Below are 18,117 nucleotides of genomic sequence, written 5' to 3'. Positions count from 1 at the left end.
CCAGGTGTAAAAAAAATTCTCAGTACTGACTTTTCTAACACAGGGGGAACCCGAGTACAATATTTTGTATTGAGATTGTATGTGCCAAAGAAACTACACCTGAAATTAGATTCCCTGGGCATTTTTTTTTTAAATAGGTTGCATTAATTTGTATTTTCCTAAAAAACAACTTCACAAACAATAAGCCATAGGATTTCCATTGGGACAAATTAACCCCTTACATGAAATAAACCTCATAAGATATGGTCACTGAAACCTTCAGAAACATTTTTTTAGCTTTAAAGTCCAAGGTCAGCAAAATAAAGCAATAGCCACAGTTGTATTTATAGAGCCCATTTATTTCTATAAGTTAACACTGCCTAAATTTCAACTTTCAAGTAATGTGGCACAACAGGAGTGAATCCATGGAATGAAACAGTTGATGCTGAAAACCTGACATCCACACTACCAACATTTTTCTTCTGCCAAGGTCTGGTGGAATCCCACACACTCAGCACCCATCACTGGAGGAGCTCCTGGAGGGCATCAGGAAGCTCAGTTTTTCCAGAGAAAAATGCTGGTTGTGTATTTTGAAGATGCTCCACTACAACACAGGTCGATGTGGGATGGCAGGAGACAAAAAGCAGGCTAATGACCCCAATGTAAATACTAATTAAAGGCATGCACTCTCAACATAAAAATCTCTCTCAAAATGGTTGCTACAAAAGTTTCAAATAACACATTAAGCTAATGTAAACAGAAAACATCCAAAGGAAAAAAACAAAAAAAAAGACATTTGCAAAATGTTTTCTGTCTTAAATTACTGCTTTTCTACATAACCTGTTACCCCCATTTCCCTACTTCTATGAAACTCCATCATAGAAAGACAAGAATGAAAAACATGTAAAATTTAAGACATTTTACTGTACACCCTTAAAATGGTAGATATTCTGGAAATATACAACACAATATACAGTCTCCCTTTACTGTAGTGGTCTGTCTACAAGTTGTGCTTCTCTCCCTGTTCAGGAAGTTTAATGCTGTTTAGTTCCATGAAAGTTTCCATGAAACATATGACTTGCAAACCCCTAAAAAAGTAGTGCATTCAATATTTAAGCATTATATTCTTAACAGAGTGTTATCAAACCTTACACTTAAGGTTGAGTAGTCTTTGATTAACAGTATAAAATTGAGTTTCTAACCATTAAAATTTTTATCTACAAAAAAAAAAAAAAAAGTGAGAAACTTCAGCTCATATTTGAGCCACATCTCAGCTCACACATCATTCTGAAGATGAATTTTGTTTGATTTTTTTCAGTTTTCATGGCCTTTCCTCATTTCTGCTGAGATAAAATGGGGAAGACAACCTTGGCAGAGCTTCTTGGTGTTTCAGAGCTCCATTAACTGGAGTGTGCTTGAATGAAATGCCCACACAATAGGCAGAGATCCTACTTAAATCAACAAACCTGTTGTATCTTGCCTTATACCTTATTCATAAAAAGGTATTGCATTTATTGCCATGGCTGTATAGCATTTCCACCAGTGACTATTATTCATTTTTTGCCCACCAACTATGATATAAAACCTTAAAATCAGGCTTGCCTGCCTGATAACTGCAGTCTCTATACTTCCAGGTAGAAAATATTAATGCAGCAAGAGAGGTCACAGTCAAATGTTTTGATTTATCTGAAGGTGATCACTCAGTTGCTGCATTTCCTCTACAAAAACAAAAAAAAATAAAAAAAACCACAAGTATTGGAAAAACAGTAACAATATCCAGACTGGTAGAAACTTTAACAGGTATAAAATTGCTACCCCCAGGCTAAAATCTTCCTGCCCCACTGGCAGAAATCTTAATTCTCTGAAGATGCTCCCCCATCCACAACTTCTGTGTAACAGCTCTGGAATGAGGAAACCTGTTAATTGCCACCACAAAGGTGAAGAAATGGCTGTGCTTCTGCATCAGGGTGCTCCACATGAGCCAAACAAAGTCAAATCAGGCTGCCAAATGAAGAGCATTAGTGTGTGAAACTCAGCAGCTTTGTCTCATCCTTTTCTCTGGTGAGAGCTTTAGGGACAGCAAGCAGGACACATTCTTCACAGTACACCTGCTCATTCCTTACACATTTTTTAAACCCATTCTCAGTGATAATGCAACCAAAACTCTAGGCTGATGAATCTACAGTTTGTTAGAACATTGTAAAAAAAAAGAAATAGTGAACGGATGAGTTACCTCATAGCACGAGTCCTTGCTCTCTACATAGAAACCAACCACATTATAAAAATATTTTGCAACACCTTAAAACACAGTTCTAGTGACTTGCTTGGCATCCATCTCAGCTGTGACTTGTTGCTCCATTTTACAGAACATTTTGTAGGGGGAGAAATCTCCCTCCTCTCTTCCCCGGGTTGAAATGAAACACCAAGCCAAAAGCTGGACATAGAGATCATGATTTCTGCTCTTCCTCTGATGGGATGACTTCCAAGAGGATTTGCAATGTTAGAGTCACCTTGTCTGCAAAAATAAAAAGCATAGACATGAGAAATTAGGGAAGGAGAAGGTAAAAACCACCAGGAAAATTATTTTAGTTGCTCTCCAGCCTCCTTGCAGGTATGGCTCACAAAAGTCATACATGCAAGTTGCATCTACCAATTCAGTGTCTGATTCCATTTTTTTCTTTTAAATTATGTTTCTTTGCCTCTGATCCAAAGCAATGCATATACAATAATAATGGAAGGGTTTGTAGGTATAAATTTGTTCAATAAAGCTCTGCACTCATTTAAAGGCTACCTTAAAGCATAACTACTTTGCACAACTGCTTGGTTTTAGTAAAGCTGCAATTTGGAAATAAAAATCTGAAAGAGTTCAAACAAGATAATTCAGCTGTGCCAAGATGTGCCTACACAACAACAACAACAAAATGTCAGTCTGGGAATTTATTTCCTTCTGGTGTTTTTCTTTTTAGGGTACAAATTCAAAATGGCACAGTTACTTTACATACAGAATGGTAAAAGAGCATCCTCTTATCACTCCTCTCACTTGTCTTTTTTTTTTTTTTTTTTTTTTTTTAAATAACAACCCATTTTAAGCACACACAAGTTGTTTTTAGGCAAAGTTCTGGTTTTCCTTGTCTAGCATCACACCTTGGCATTTACCCTGCTGTAAAACAGGGAGGGTGTAACAGCCCAACTCACTCCAACAAACCAAAACCTTTCCTGCTCTCCTACCTAGGGCAGACTCTACTTTTCTGTCTGGAGGTCACCAGTTCAGTGCAAGGCCAGGTTGCTCTTAGACTCCAAACTGATGGGGTCAGAGAGGCTGAGAGTCAACAGGGGCTGCATTTTCCTCCTGTTTCCCCCCCTCACCTGCAGTTGGATCTTCAGAGCTGGGCTGAGCAGAGCCAGGGTAAAGGGCAGGAGGAAAAGCAGCAGCAAGAAGCCAGCTGGGCTTCACCCCTGCCATCCCACCCCTTCCCACTTTGTGGCTGAGCAAAGGAAGAAGAAGAAAAATAGACTTTCTGTCAAGCTGAACTACAGAGTAACAGCTCTTGGAAAAGGGCACAGCAGCACAGGGAAATGCTGGGATTTTAATATCCTGTTGGACAAAGTGGACTCAGCCACCTGGGGCCAGCTCATGCTCCACAAAGGAGCAAAAAGACAAATTTTGGGGGCTAGGATGCTTTTTTTTTTTTTTTTTCTTGTTGCCGTACATTGAGGATAAGACAAGAGCACAAAGGAGCAAAAAGACAAGTTTTGGGGGCTAAGATGTTGTGGTTTTTTTTTTCTTGTTGCCATATATTGAGGATAAGACAGGAGTATTTTCCCCCTAAAAATGTTCCAATCTCTTTCTTGCCAGAGTAGCTACATCATCTGCTTTGAGTACTTGGAGTTACAGGACTAACATACCATGACAATAAAGATGACTTCCCCCACCCCACAATTTTGCTTTTCAAGAGGAGGATTCCCTGTAAGTGTGTCCCAGAGGAAAACTATAAAAACCCCAGGCCTAGCATCTATATGAGCACCACATAAAAGCTTGGGTGAGGAAAGCAAGCAGCAATTTACTGTGTGAGTTTTGACATGAAATCTGCAACGTGCTGAGATGATTTCCCCTGGATCCCAACATCACCAACTTGACAAAGAGAAGCAAACTGAGCATATAACACTATAACCTGAGTGTGCAAGTGACAATATATAAAAAAAAGTCTGTTTCAGGGTTAAACAAATCTCTTTTCCAGCACAGACTCAGGCTCTGAAGAAAGCAGAGTTCACTTTTTAAGCTCCTCACAGTTCTACCCACTGTAAAGAAATAAAAAATGTTTTAAATATGACTCCAAGGTTGAGTTTTCACCTGAGGAAGTCCAATAAAAGCATTCTTGTGTTGGTGCTGTTTCCTTTTTCATACTAATCTAGTTCATGGGATTTGCTATGCTTGACGTTTGGCATTTTCACATTAGTTCTTCAAACAGCAAGAAAGCAGAGGTTAAATGAAACCTGTACTAGCTGGAAATTATTTGTGCCAGCACATCAGGTGCTACAGCTAAATTTCTCTGAAAGAGCAGAGGAAAAAAAATGTTATTTTCACTACAAAATATCACCCAGATCCTATTACACCCACGAACTGTGAAGTTACCTTTTGTTCAATACAATTTGGTAAGGAGAATGGGCAATGAAAATGCCATTAAGGACACTCAAAACATCTGGAACAAAGATGTTCAGCCTTGGAGAAGATTCCTTGAGTAATCCATTTCAGGGCTCTGCTACTGGAACCAGCCTGAAACTTCTTACACAGACATCCTCACCTTCAGGATGGGTCTTTTATCCTGCTACTCATCTTGGCTTAGTCATCCTTCTCCCTTCTGGTCCTTAAAAAAACTATTCTGAAGTCTGACCTCCCATGGGGTTGCTCTGTCCCCATGTGTTTTTGCACCAGAGCTAAAAAAAGTCTCCAAAACACATCTGGGCAGCTGAACAAGTCAAGCTCCCCACCAAGGTGACTTTAAAAATGGCTAAAGAGAGCCCCCAGCACCCTGTCCATGCAGTGAGCTGGGCAGGTGGAGCAGCCTGGGAGCATCCTTGTTATCAGATGCTGTGTTCAGACTAAGAGGCTTTGAGTCCCCTGGTGTTTCTACACAAAATGTTTTGTTGAGGAGATTAGATCTTTCACAGTCTTCTTTCTCTAGAAAACTCAGGTATATGCTCAAAGCAAGTTAAGCAGTTTATCTGTAAAAAAATCTACCTCTTGAAAAATAATCTTCTTTTTTAATGCTTTTACCTTGTGTCTGGAATTATCCTTTCATGTCCATCTACACCCAATACATATTGCTTCAAGGTTAGAACAGCAGGCTTGCAGCTGCCCAAAGACTTTGCTTTTCCAGATCTCACAGAGGTTCCTTAAATTAATTTATCCTCTTTTAATGCCTTTGTAAAATGGTCTCAGGCTACACAACAGAGCTCCCTTAACACTCACAAGATAATGCCAGTTTAATGCCTACACACACAAGGTTGTTGCTTCTTCCCAGGAAAATAAAAACAGACTTTTTAATCAATAAGCAAATCTCCATTCTAACCAACCCCAGAACTGTCAGCATCAGTTTTCTGGCATTAATGTTGTTATTTTGGGAAAAATAATGACACAGCAAAGAAGCTGCTGCACCCCCTGACTGATGTCTGCTCCTTTCCCCACCAAGCCCAGCCAGAGGTATTACACAGGCACCAACCCTGCTTTCTAGGAAGTGAATTTTGAGTTATCTGAAAAGCTAGAAGATTCACCTTCATTGCCCCAGCTGGCAGAAAAAGCTTTACATCTCCTCAGTCTACCTTAAACAGAATATTTTTTTCCTCTCACCCGAGTAATGCAGTTCAACACTGGCATCCTGTGGCCAGAGATTCAAGTGACTGCATTCCAAAACCTCTGAGACTTCACAGAAAATGCCAAAAAATCTCCTGGGTTTGATAAGGGAAAATTTCCTAGTCCCTAAATGTCACGGCTGAGAAATTATAGACAAAACCCCAACTATTTAATACAATGTCCTTCTGCCTACAACTGTTCTCATTTGCAATGGAGCTTTTTTCTACCCATTCCCTGCAAATAATTTATACCTGTATGGATATAAAATGAAGATGACCAGAGTGTGGTAGCCTCATACTAATATTTTTCTGCAAATATTTTCTGCCTTATTGTCTGATAGACCTCCCAGCATGAACTGAGACATTCAGTCATCCAGCAGATAGGCTATAACTATATAACCTGTATTTCTATAGATAAAATATGCATATTCTTCTAGAATAGAAACACACAGAACCTCCTCCCATTCTTTCACTATGAGTAGCTCACTTTACATCACCTAGTCAGACTTATGCACAGAACACAATATAAATTTTTGATTCAGCACCTATACAAATAAATTATTTTTCATTGAAAACTTTAATGAGTTGAGTTTTGCTTTTGCAGCAGCAGATATTTTCCTTCAGTTTGTTTAATAAGTTATCCATCATTCCTTAAACATTTTGCCTATATTCTTGTTTCACTTTTTGAAAATTACCTCTATTTTGGAAACCTGTCATGCTGAATAACAAAAAAGAGAAGAATGGGGAGCTGTGATACTGACTTTTTTTCCAATTGAAATGCTCCAAATAACCCTTCTTCAACATATCAGAACTCCCACAATTGTTTTTAAAAGCTTTCAGAAATGGTATAAAAAGGATTTCTCAGTGAAATAGCCACACAGGTTTTCAGGAAGCACAAAACCAAATTCAACAGAGATGTGTCAGTATATTTTGCTGCCATTTTAGTGAGTCCTCAGTAAAGATGATAACCCTGTACTAAGGTCAGTGGAGCCTATCACATCCCAAACACTCTAGAGATGCCAAGCAGGGAGCACTGAGCCCTTCCTGTCATCACAGCTGGGATGTGGAAGTTTCCAAAGCAATTCTCCCTCTATTAGCTTAGGCCAGAGATGGGTGATAAAAAAAGAAAGAGATGTTTGTGGCAAGGGGAGGGGGGAAAAGGGAAGGCAGAGAAGCATCCAGTCCTTTCAAGTTGCTGACAAGCTGGAGAAGAGGCTTGCTGTGAATCTTCCTCATTAGTTCCCAGACACTGATTGCAGCTGGCAGAGAAATTCTATAGTGTGTGCTGCAAAGAAACTTGCCTTGTCATCCCCAGCCCTGAGCAGCTGAGAGGATTGATTGGAAAGATTTCATCATATGGGGAGCCCTGAGAAATTCCTGCAAGCAGCTGGAGTCCCACCCAGGACTTACCTAGGAGCTTTCTGAACCACTTTGGCTTCTTGTCCCATACAATGAAGAGGTAGTAGGCAGGAACACCAGTCAAGGTTATTGCAAATCCAATCCCTGTGTTCACTGGGTCAGAATAAAGTGACAGTGCAACCATGAAGAGGCAGGTGAAGGAAAACAATGCTGGAATAAATAGAGGCACCTGAAACAGAATTGCAGAGGGAACCATTACTTAACATCGACCTCGTTACCGAGCATTTAATGTTCCATGAAATGTAAATTGAACAGAACCCAGCAGGATGGGAGAGTTCTGGAGAAATACAGATGTCTGGAACATGCAGACAAAATGGCAATGCAGAAGCCAAGCTAGGTGGAGGGCTATGCAGTGAGTACCATGCAAGTCTCTTAATTATATACTAAAACACCTCAGTGTTTTATGTCCCTTAAAACATAAGGTTTATAAATAAGTTACATTGTGAAAGTCCTTTCTCTAATCCTCTGCTAGAGAAGTAAGCAGCACTAACTGTGGTAAAGATTTCCTCTTTGATAATTGCCTATTAGAAAGCATTTTAAAACCCAACCAGGAGCTCAAGTCACCTTTTAAAACTATTAAGAACTTATTGATTTTCTTCCTTAGGTAAAAATCAAAATCTAGCAGGAAGAGAACAAATTAAACAGCAATTTGACTAGTGATAAAGATATTTGGTAGCATTATGCAACTGATAGCTGCTGAAAAAAGCACTTTCTGACTCTGTGACTGATAGCATTATCAGTGTCAGTGTTGAAAGTACAAATAAATAACAACATCAAATTAATTCTCTCCATTTTCAGGAGCAGCACTACAATTACTATGTTGGGGCCTCTCTGAAGGAAGTGCCTGCAGGCATGGCTTGTTCAGTGATGTTTGATGTAACAGAGAATTGGACAATTCCTGGGGGATTCTTCTCTTCCTTTCACATTTTGAAGCATTACTGGGCAAGCATTTTATTTTTTTTTTAAATCAAAGCAAAAAGGGTTATGCTGTTAACCTTCTTATTTACAGATACAGCTACAAGAATGCAACAGGCCACTTTCTGAGCTCTTCACAAAATAGGCTTCTTGGCAACATAGCAATAGGGAGATTCCTCCATATTTTTTCATGGTGGATGTCATCTTTTTAGATACACAATGGAATAAATTACAAGATGTTACTTAAAATAAGCATGACTGGCAGAACCAAGGCCAAAACAGCTGGTGTTCAATGGGCCAGACTATTAGCATTTTCTTTCTGGCCTCACAATAACTGTGTCTGCAAGTCCCAGATATCATAATAACAGCACTAACAACTTCTTTGCACATCAAATTGGCACATCCAATATTGGATAGGCAATGAAAGAAATGTTTAATATTAATGCTTAGGCCAGACATGAATTCTAGTGGCAAAATTATCCAGGGCTTTATCAAAGAAACATTAAATAGAAGACTGGTGGCAAGCCAGGTTGCCACAGGTAACCCCAGTATTTGCAGTCTGAGCCCTGTGTGAGGACCAGAGGCATTTCACACAGCTTGCATCACACTGCCTCAACAGAACTGAGAGGGAAAAGCCAGCAAACACCTTCCCTTTGGCACAGCAGCTTCAGTTGCTGCCCCCCAGCACCAGGGAACAGGCAAGAAACATCTTTCAGAAAGGGAAGAAGCCAAAGCAGTATGGGGGTGCTTGCAGAAAAGCACAAGGAGAGCCTTCAGTGAGCTATTAACTCTGTTTTTCTTGAAAAAGAGGTGAGCTTGCTACATCAGAAAATGCCTTCTTGCTGTCTGGCTACACAGGAGGGAGATAGGATTCATGTAAAGCAGTAGAAAGCAGAGGTTACCTTGAAAGGACGAGGCATATCGGGACGTTTATATCTGAGATAAATCAACCCAGCAACTACTAGTCCAATAAAAAGCCACCTGGCAAAACTGAGGAAATTCAGGAGGCTGTAGAGATCCCCATTGAATAACATTATCATTGTCAGAGGATGCTGCAAAAGAAATTCAGAGCGTGAGAGCAGTTGAATGGATTGATCTCTATTATTTTACAGCACCCGTGTCCAATTTTTCCATGGAGACAAACAGCACAGAGACACCTGAGGGCCACCAACACTGTTCCTGCTGTCAGGGGTGTGACTGATACCTGGCTGTACCCTGAGGTGACATTTGGTCAATATCTATCTGTCCCAGCTGGCCACCCATCATTAATATATATATATATATATCAATATATATCTGTCCCCTGGGGCCCACCCAAACACACAGGCACAGAGCACACTGTGTCACCAAAATGCTTGAGCATCCTGGGTGCTTTTCTCATGAGACCTGGCAAAGTGGCTACTGAAGAGCAAGGAGAGCAAGGAGCCCCTGGAATGAACACACTTCCTCATTAAAAAGCTGCTCTGAGACAGGAGAATTCTGTGGGGCAGGGGGAAGCTTCTCTATAAACCAGAGTGTTGTGCCCTGGCTTAGGTGATTAGTGGAGGCTCCAGGGATTTATTTCAGGGTACTCTCTGGACCAAAGCAGAATATTTGGGGTTTGGATCAGCCCTGCAGGGGGGTCAGCACTTTCTGCATGAGAACTTTATATGCATGAGAACTCTCTATGCCCACAACTTGCATTTGGGGATGGAGGAAGGAGTCATCTTCACTGTAACCCTCATTGCTCAGCCAGAGGGAAGATCCTGGCAGTGACAGCATCATCAGGTTTATAATGAGGCAAGAGGGGAAATCAACTGCAGATGCAGTAAAATGTTGGGCTAAATCTTTATGTAAGGAAAACCAACTTGCATTAGTTAGCTAGAGTCACAGCTTCTCTCTCTTTTCCCTTTTTTTCTCTTTTTTTTCTTTTTTGTAAACATGGATTTGAAGCAGAAAGATCAATATTTCAAATATAGGTCTCTGGCATCCAACCTCTAATGACTTACAAAGGGCTTGGTTCTTTACACACAGATATTAAGCAAACTCCCCTGTAAAGGTCAAAGGAAATTTTACTACTGAATTATATTGGACACGATTTCTTCTATATAGAGTGATCCCCTAAAGTTTAAAAACTCAAGTTATAAGAATGATGATGCAAGAAAAGGTCCATGAAGGAGAGCTATCAAGAAAAAAAAATAGTTACAATCAAATTGCATCATTTCTTGGAGTTGCTGCACATCCATCAGTCACATACCAGCACATGTGTTCATAAACATATTTCTTAATTCCTAAAAGTACTTTATTTATTTCTCAAACCTCTACCACTGAACACTTTTAGTTTGTCTCTAAGAATCCTTTCCTTTCTCACAGTGTGTAGACCGTGGCAGCAGAAAGAAGCCAGGGAAATGTTAAAATGCAGCCTGATGATGCAGAACCCATCCTTCAACTGCTCTAGTTGCAATCAGGTAAGAAAAAAATTACAATCACTGAAGTAAAGCCATCTTTATATGAGAATCTGGATTTTTCAAAGGAAATCAATGCATTGGTGTAACAGGACTAGATGCAATAGCAGAAAACATCTTTCAGGAAAAAAAATGTTATATTAATCCATTTTGTGCATTTCATTCCACAGAAAGCAGACAATGCAATTTACCCCAAATATGTAACTACTTCAGCCCAAAGAAAGAAAAGGCAAAATAAATGCTCATGGAAAATGAAATGTAGAATTGGAAAACTTTTCACCATAATCACACTGCCTGATTTTCAAAATTTGATGCCATTAAAAATTCAACATTTCAGCTGAAATTTCAGAAGTGAACTTAAAAGCATCTATAACAAAAACTGATCTAAATTCCATCTCAAACACCTCATCTTACCAGTGTACACTTGTAGGTGCACAGATGTCTTCTGCTGTGGCTAAAATTCCCCCCAGATGCAGAGCTCTGCCCAGATACATTAAAGCTATTGCTCCCAAAAGAAGATCTGAACACCACAGTTTGGAAGATTGCAAATTAAGTGGAAATCTTGACACTATGCAGACTGAGCTTTGAGGTCAGTGTTTTGTCATTCTTGTCCTAACATTTTACAATACAAATCAGTCTGCAATGCAAACACATGGTCAACATTTAGCTCTGCCTCTATCTGGGAAGTTGGTAATAGGATTTCCACTCTAATACTGGTGGTTTTCCTTAACCAATTCCCAGACTACTGCCCAGGCACACATTCATTTTTTAATCAGTGTTACACTGCACTGCTGAGGGTTCCCCTTCCATTATCTTAGTGCATAATTGTTTGCATTTTTCACTATAAGGTGCTATAATGAGCCTTTAGGGTGATCCCAGATGCTGGTGTTTAGCTGAACTTTCAGTTAAATTAATCCCTTTTTTTTTCTTTGTTTAACTGGAATTTGTTTCTCTGAAAGGGAACTGGCTCATCACTCAAAGGTCCTTAGAAATAATGGGCAATGAGACATGAATTAAGCTGCAGCCATAGGTAGCCAAGTGCTGCTGACAAGAGAGCAAGAAGATGACAGAATAAAACCAACTCCAAATCTCATTCCTCTCTTCGCCATTCTCTGCCCTGCCCCAAGCCCAGGTACACATTAACAAACGAGACTCAAACAGTGCCCACGTCCTCTTGGCATCCTCCAGAGCAAGCCTGGAATAGGAATTCTTGTGCAGGACCATTTGTTTGTAGGATTTACCAAAACAATGACAGCTGGCAGAGGAGTGTGCTTGCGGACATGAATCATGGAGAGAATCTCCGGAAGGTGACCCTCGCGGGATGCGACGAAGAACATCCTGGGGGGGAAATAAATGTGGACAGACTTGAAATGGGCTCATTACTGGCACTAAGCAAAGCTGCTCAGGAAAGTCACAGAGCACAGCAACACTTCTGAGGCTTCTTTGAGGTATTCTGAATGAAAGGGCTACCAGGAGAAGCCCGGACGCAGAAATCAAAGTCAGCTTGGAACGTGCCCCTCTTGTCTTACACTGTGATCAGCATTCAGGATTACTGTTTTCTCTCTAATTTCCCTCCTTCACATGAAACAAAGCAACCTTTAATTAAGTGCTGTGCTCAGAGGGATCTGTTTCCAAGCCATTCAAAGCTTTTTAACAATAACATACTAAATTCAACAGGAAAAAAGTGAGAAAAAGCCCCACACCTGGCAAACATTAGAGAGATTTCTCATTTCCTGCTAATGGGATGAATCCCACTCTCCCTTCCCTTTGCTTCCTCACTTCCAGTGTATATCCCATGCCTTTCTTCCCCAGTAATATCAACAATGCTCACCTGGAGACTGCAAAAATGCCACCATTCATAGATCCAAAGCAGGAGAGAGCAACAAACACTGGCACAGCTAAAGAAAAGCTTCCCATTAGTCGTTCAGCAAAGGTCTGTTAGGGAAGAGAGAAACGTGGAGATTTTTTTTCATAAAACATTAATTTTACTCTTCTAACAAATCAGTAATAAGCATGCTAAGCTTTGTTTATACCCCTTGTTTGCATCTCTCACTGAAAGTTATACTGTGCATTTTTTGCCTCCTGTCTTGTCACACCAAGGGTACTGTGGATGAGGTCTCCCACCCACACTCCTGGCTGGGCATGGAGTTGAGGCAGTGCTGTAGAGGTAGAACTGGGCCCTGGTTTATTCCAGTTTAGACCACTGTGCTTCCAAAAAAGAAGACTTAGGTTGAATTAATCAAGGTCTGATCTGCATACCTCATGCTTGTTTTCCACAGTCCTCATTTGAATTAGATGATGCCCACCCATTGACAGTTCATTGCTCTAGATTACCAGAACAGCCTTACTTGGAATTTTGGGACCACAGGCTACATGCACAATTTTTCTTCAATTTTGCAATATGTTTTGTTTTTACATCTCCCACGAGCTACAGAATTTCATCATTTTTTAAAAGCCACATCAGTTGAAATGGCCACAGGTTGTGGCAGTACTGGGAAGCAAAAGGAAATTTTTATTTCCACATTGCAAGTCAGGTAAATATAAAGTATAAATATATTTAAATATAATATATATAAATATAAAAATCAGTGTCATCATCTCAATTCAGAAAGAACAATCACAGTGGTATTTCCAAGCCAGATTGTCTTGCTACTCCTTCCCAAATGAAGTCCAGCATTCACAGCAACCCCCTTCCTAAAAACTCAGGACACACATGGTTGCAGAGACAGAATTACTGCTTCCTGCTACAAAAAAAAAAAAAATAGTTCAGAGCTCCCACTTCCTTGAGTATCTGTTCTTCTGGCTTCCCAGGACTTTGCCCTACAATTTAGCAACGAATTTTTCAAGCATGCTTGGCTTTAAAATTTAGGTCCTATTGAATTGGTCGATCAAGTCAATAACTACAGTCCAATATTACATTCTAAATGCCATCAAAGGCCATGAGTGCAACCCCACAGAACAGTCTAAGGTCACCAGGATGCTCTGATGTGGTGGAAAAGAGGAGCCAGAGAAAAGCCTGACTGGATGTGCCTTTTTTCCCTCCCCAACCCCCCCATCTCTCACCCTCCACTTTTTTCTGCTAGAAATAAGAATTTATCAACCAACCCAACTGCAGTGGGGATATAACCTGGTGTTTTGCTTCTGTAACTTACCACTGCTACAGCTTTTGAGAGCAGCAATTCCCCAGCACTGATGGTAGTGAAATAAGCCACGTTTGTTAGGACATAGCCAACTGTGACGATAATCATTGAAATGCATATTGCCAGGGGGATGGTTCTGAAATACACAAGGCAGCTCATTATTTTGCAGGCTGGTTGCTCTTCCCTCAGCATGAAATAAATAACATGAATAGAAGCCACTAATGATGGTGAAGGCACATTTGGTGATCCCCAAATATCAGAATTGGAAACTCTCAGTGAAAAACAACAAATGTCTAAATAAAACCACCTGGACAAGGCTATCAGGTTTATAATGAAGAGGTGAGAAACCATTTGAAGGAGGAGCCTTGGGGGTGCCAAGAGGTCCTCCTGTGCTCCCCATACAAGAAAAAAGGCCCATTTGGACTGCCCACACTGACTTCTAGGCTGAGCCCAAGAGGGAGGCAGCAGGAATCAGTGCTTCAGCCAGCAACAAGGCAGGTGAGAGATGCAGGGGATTCAACTCTCCATCAGGAGAGCACTCACATTGGCATCTGCAGCACCCCCTGGCACTTCACAACTGCCCACCTGGAGCTGGTCTGACATATTTTGCTAGATGCCAAAATATCTGTTGATCTATTCAGGTGAAATTCTGCCATCTCCTCCTCAGTTGGAATCTTCCCTTGCTCATCTTACCATAACCCAATCACCTCACTTACTATTCAGGGATACATGAGGGCAGAACATGACAGAGAAACAGGCATGGCACAAATATGTTCTGTTAGCACAGCACAAATGGTACTGAAGAGTGCAACCCCCCTGACACCTTAGCTAAAAGACAGAACAATAACACACAAATAAATAAGAACTCTAGACTTTTACAAAGCATGTCCCCCCAGTCAGCAAAGCAGGAAAGCAGAATTATTTCTGTTTTAAAGATGAACAGAAGTACAGTGAATTTGTCTGAATCAGTATTGTGGGAAATATTCAAGTTAGGAACAAACCCCAAATGTTTCAAGTGTTCCTCTTTCCACTTGATATCATGGCTTGATTCCATTGCATCACACCCAGAGGAAACTCAGATCTGAAAACAACGTTTGGTCCTTCAATTCCAAGGCAGAGAGTTGGAGATGGAAAGATGCAATTTGAGCTTTCCCTCTGCAGAGAGCCCAGGGTTCCTGCTTCATGGCTGTCTGTATTAGGATTGCTTTGAAGAGATGCAAAGGTCTCCTCATTTAGAGACTTTGTTGTAAGTTCACCCCATCAGGTGGGAGAAGGAGGAGACAGAAACTCTGGTGTCCCAGAAGAGACCACAAGCCAAGTCCTAAAGGGCCACTGTGATTCCCTCAAAGAAAAAGGTGTTTGAAAATTGACACAAAGATTCATTGTTTTCTGATTTTTTTTTCTCAAAGAAGTACAGCTGGGTCAGAATTTAAGGATTCTCTTTGTCAAAGAAATCCCTGGTACCTTTATGACTATACAGAGCTGAAAAGAAGCTCTAAACTGAGATGCCATAAATAAAGCAGCACAATTTCACTGCTGCACATCAACACCTCAGAACCCAGGTTACCAAATACCATCATTAACCCAGACAGACAGACAGATAGATAAGAGGATCATGCCCTGTTACAACATCAAATCTGGGTAAACAGGATGATATTTCATTAAATCCCTGCCTCCTCATGCACACATCCTAGGTGAGGAAGCTGGAAGGATGGGAGTCAGGCAGTCAGCTTGGTGATGGAGAAAGCAATGGCAAGGAGCAGAGCAAACAGCCCAGAAAGCCAGTGCTGCACTGGTAGAAACCCCACAAAGTTACTGACTCAGGAAATCCTGCAGAATTGCAGTGGGTTTGTAGGTCAGTTGCCAGATAATTTGCCACTAGTTTTGTTAAGCTCCTTACCTGACCTGTGTGTAAATGCAAGTCAATCCTCTTAGCATCTGATCCAGGTAGGTATACATGGCTTCAAAGCCTCTCAGAACAGATTTTAATTATAACTTTTGCATCAGATTAATGCTTCCAGCACTAAGCTATTGGATAAATCAGCACTTAACCCAGCCTCAGAAAAAGATAGGAAATCCTATCCAAAGATAGGAAATCTGTACTATTTCCATAAGTAACACCTGAATCACTGAAACCACATTGTTAAACTTAAATAACCTTCATCCATTCTGACTCTTATCAAATACCTACTTGATGTACTCACTTCTAATTTAAATCCCAGCCTGATTTGCTCTAAAACAAAATGGCAGTTCAAAACCAAGGAAGGAAAAAACCCAAAACAAACCAGCATGTTCCAAGCATGACCATTTTCTTTCTGTCCTGCCTTGTTATGCTGAAGAACACTATCCTCCTCAGACAGTAATACCACCACCAACAACAAAATCTCAGGAAAAGAATGAAAACCAAGGCAGAACTAATTTTTTTTGTTAAAAAACCTGCAGATCATAATTCCTGACTGAAGCTGCACAAGGGATGCTGGAAGTTCTCAGCTCCTGAGTCCTCATCTTCTGCACCTCCTTTTGCCTCCTGGCAGGAGCAGACTTTCAGAGGGCTGTTGTACCCTCCAAGTGATGCTAATATCTAAAGGCACTGCTTTGGGTGAAAGATTTGCCTAAAAATGAAATGCTGGTTACAAGATTTCAGGCATGAGAAACACAGCACAGTTCAGATTTACACTTGGTCTTCAAATCATATGGAAGTGTAGACAAAAACTATGTAAAAGCACTAAGTGAGAACTTTAATTGTGTCTTTTCTACCCATCCAATTTAAGAAGCAATTCTCAATTTGCAAGAGGATGCAATTATCAAAAATCTTTGCTATAAACTGCAGTCACTACATTGGACTAAAAACTCTAATGTCATTAGCATTTCCTCCTTTCCTCGGAGTAGCACTGGAGCAATTTTCTTCTATTTCAGATCCTCTCCTCGACTTTGAAAACTTCTCTACAAATCAGGAAAAATCACACCTAAATTCTTTTCTATGAGTAGAATGAGTAGAATTTCCAAGCATCTGAATGCTCATGAAAACTGATTTGAATCTCAGCACATTTATGATTTACCTATCCCTAGCTACTATTCAAAGCCAAATCTTCCTTTTCTGCCCTATACACAAAACAATTGTAATAAAAAAAATCACAACAGCTTAAAGAAAGAGCTTCACAGAAAAAAAACCAATTTAAAAATCTACTATCCCAGAGAAATTCAGCCTTGGAACTATAGCCAGCCCATCCTGTGGCTGTACAGGGCTGGCAGGCAGTGCCCTGTATGTGGCTTGAAAGCAAATTTCCTTCTTCTAAAGCCCAGAAAGGGCCCCAGAGCTGAGTTAATCAGGATATCTGCTGGGTTTGGGGATTTGACCTTCAGTGTTGCAGAATCATAGATCATCTGATAATCTGCTGTGGTATTGCACTGCTTCCTACAAATATTTTTGAGAGGAAAAAAAAAACCCACAGAGAAAGAGGGGATGGGGATAAGAATAAAAGAGGAAAAGCAAAAGAAAGCTCGAGTAAAAACCTGGGAATAAATACAATAATGCCAAATCATCTGAGGAGGATTCCCAGAAGTCTACAGCTCATATCCCAGCTTCATGACAACTTTTATAAGAGCAAACAGTGAGTGCTAAGAGCTGGAACCACTGTGGGCTCTTCTTTTTCTGAAATGACAAGAGCCCAGCCCAATATGTCCCACTGAGTCAGCTGAGTCACTAAGAATGAAATAATTGTCACCACATTTAGAGGTTTAGAGGCTCTGCCAAAATCATTTCCATTTCAAATCCAGGTTTTACAAATGCTCCTTCTGAGCTGACTGCCCTGGAAAAAAAGTTGTGCCAGTGGGAGCCAGCGTGTAAACATCAAGAAAATCTAAACAGATCTATTAAGTACTGGGAAAGTTAGGTGGTATAAAGCACATCTTTCCTGTGCTATGGGAATTGTGAAAGATGCTTCCCATAACCTTAAAAAAAAAACAAACAAAAAAAGCCCCCAAAAACCCAAACAAGGAAACAAACAAAAAAAAAAAGAAACCAAAAAAAAAAAAAAAAAAGGAAAGAGGAAAAAAAAAGAAAAAAAAGGAAATAAAAAAGAAAAAAAAAGAAAAAAAGGAAAAGAAAAAAAGAAAAAAGAAAAAAGAAAAGAAAAGAGAAAAAAAGAGAAGAAAAAGAAAAAAATAAGAAGAGGAAAAAAGAAAAGAAAAAAGAAAAGATAAAGGAAAAAAGAAAAGAAGAAAAAAGAAAAAAAGAAAAAAAAAGAAAAAGTAAAAGAAAAAGAAAAATTAAAGAAAAGAAAAAGAAAAAAGAAGAAAATGAAAAATTAAAGAAAAGGAAAAAAAAAGAAAAAATAAAAGCAAAAGGAAAAATAAAGAAAAAGAAAAAA

The 18,117-nt window shown here is 40.0% G+C and overlaps 1 protein-coding gene across 1 annotated transcript in view; it reads right to left on the bottom strand.

Moving 5' to 3' along the window:
• Window positions 1–317: 317 nt before the first annotated feature.
• SLC7A11 (solute carrier family 7 member 11) overlaps window positions 318–18,117 on the bottom strand; it is a 60,313-nt gene continuing 42,513 nt past the window's right edge. The window contains exons 7-12 of the mRNA XM_071753796.1: window positions 13,760–13,883; window positions 12,439–12,542; window positions 11,849–11,945; window positions 9,066–9,215; window positions 7,240–7,417; window positions 318–2,494 (exon numbers count right to left, since the gene is read on the bottom strand). Coding sequence (XP_071609897.1) covers window positions 2,427–2,494; window positions 7,240–7,417; window positions 9,066–9,215; window positions 11,849–11,945; window positions 12,439–12,542; window positions 13,760–13,883 — 721 coding nt within the window. The 3' untranslated portion in view covers window positions 318–2,426. The remainder of the gene's footprint in view (window positions 2,495–7,239; window positions 7,418–9,065; window positions 9,216–11,848; window positions 11,946–12,438; window positions 12,543–13,759; window positions 13,884–18,117) is intronic.

Source organism: Heliangelus exortis, chromosome 10 (assembly GCF_036169615.1).
Source record: "Heliangelus exortis chromosome 10, bHelExo1.hap1, whole genome shotgun sequence".
In the NCBI taxonomy this organism is placed as follows: Eukaryota; Metazoa; Chordata; class Aves; order Apodiformes; family Trochilidae; genus Heliangelus; species Heliangelus exortis.
The sequence above is the reverse complement of the archived record's forward strand: the minus strand, read 5'-3'. Positions and strand labels throughout refer to the sequence as shown.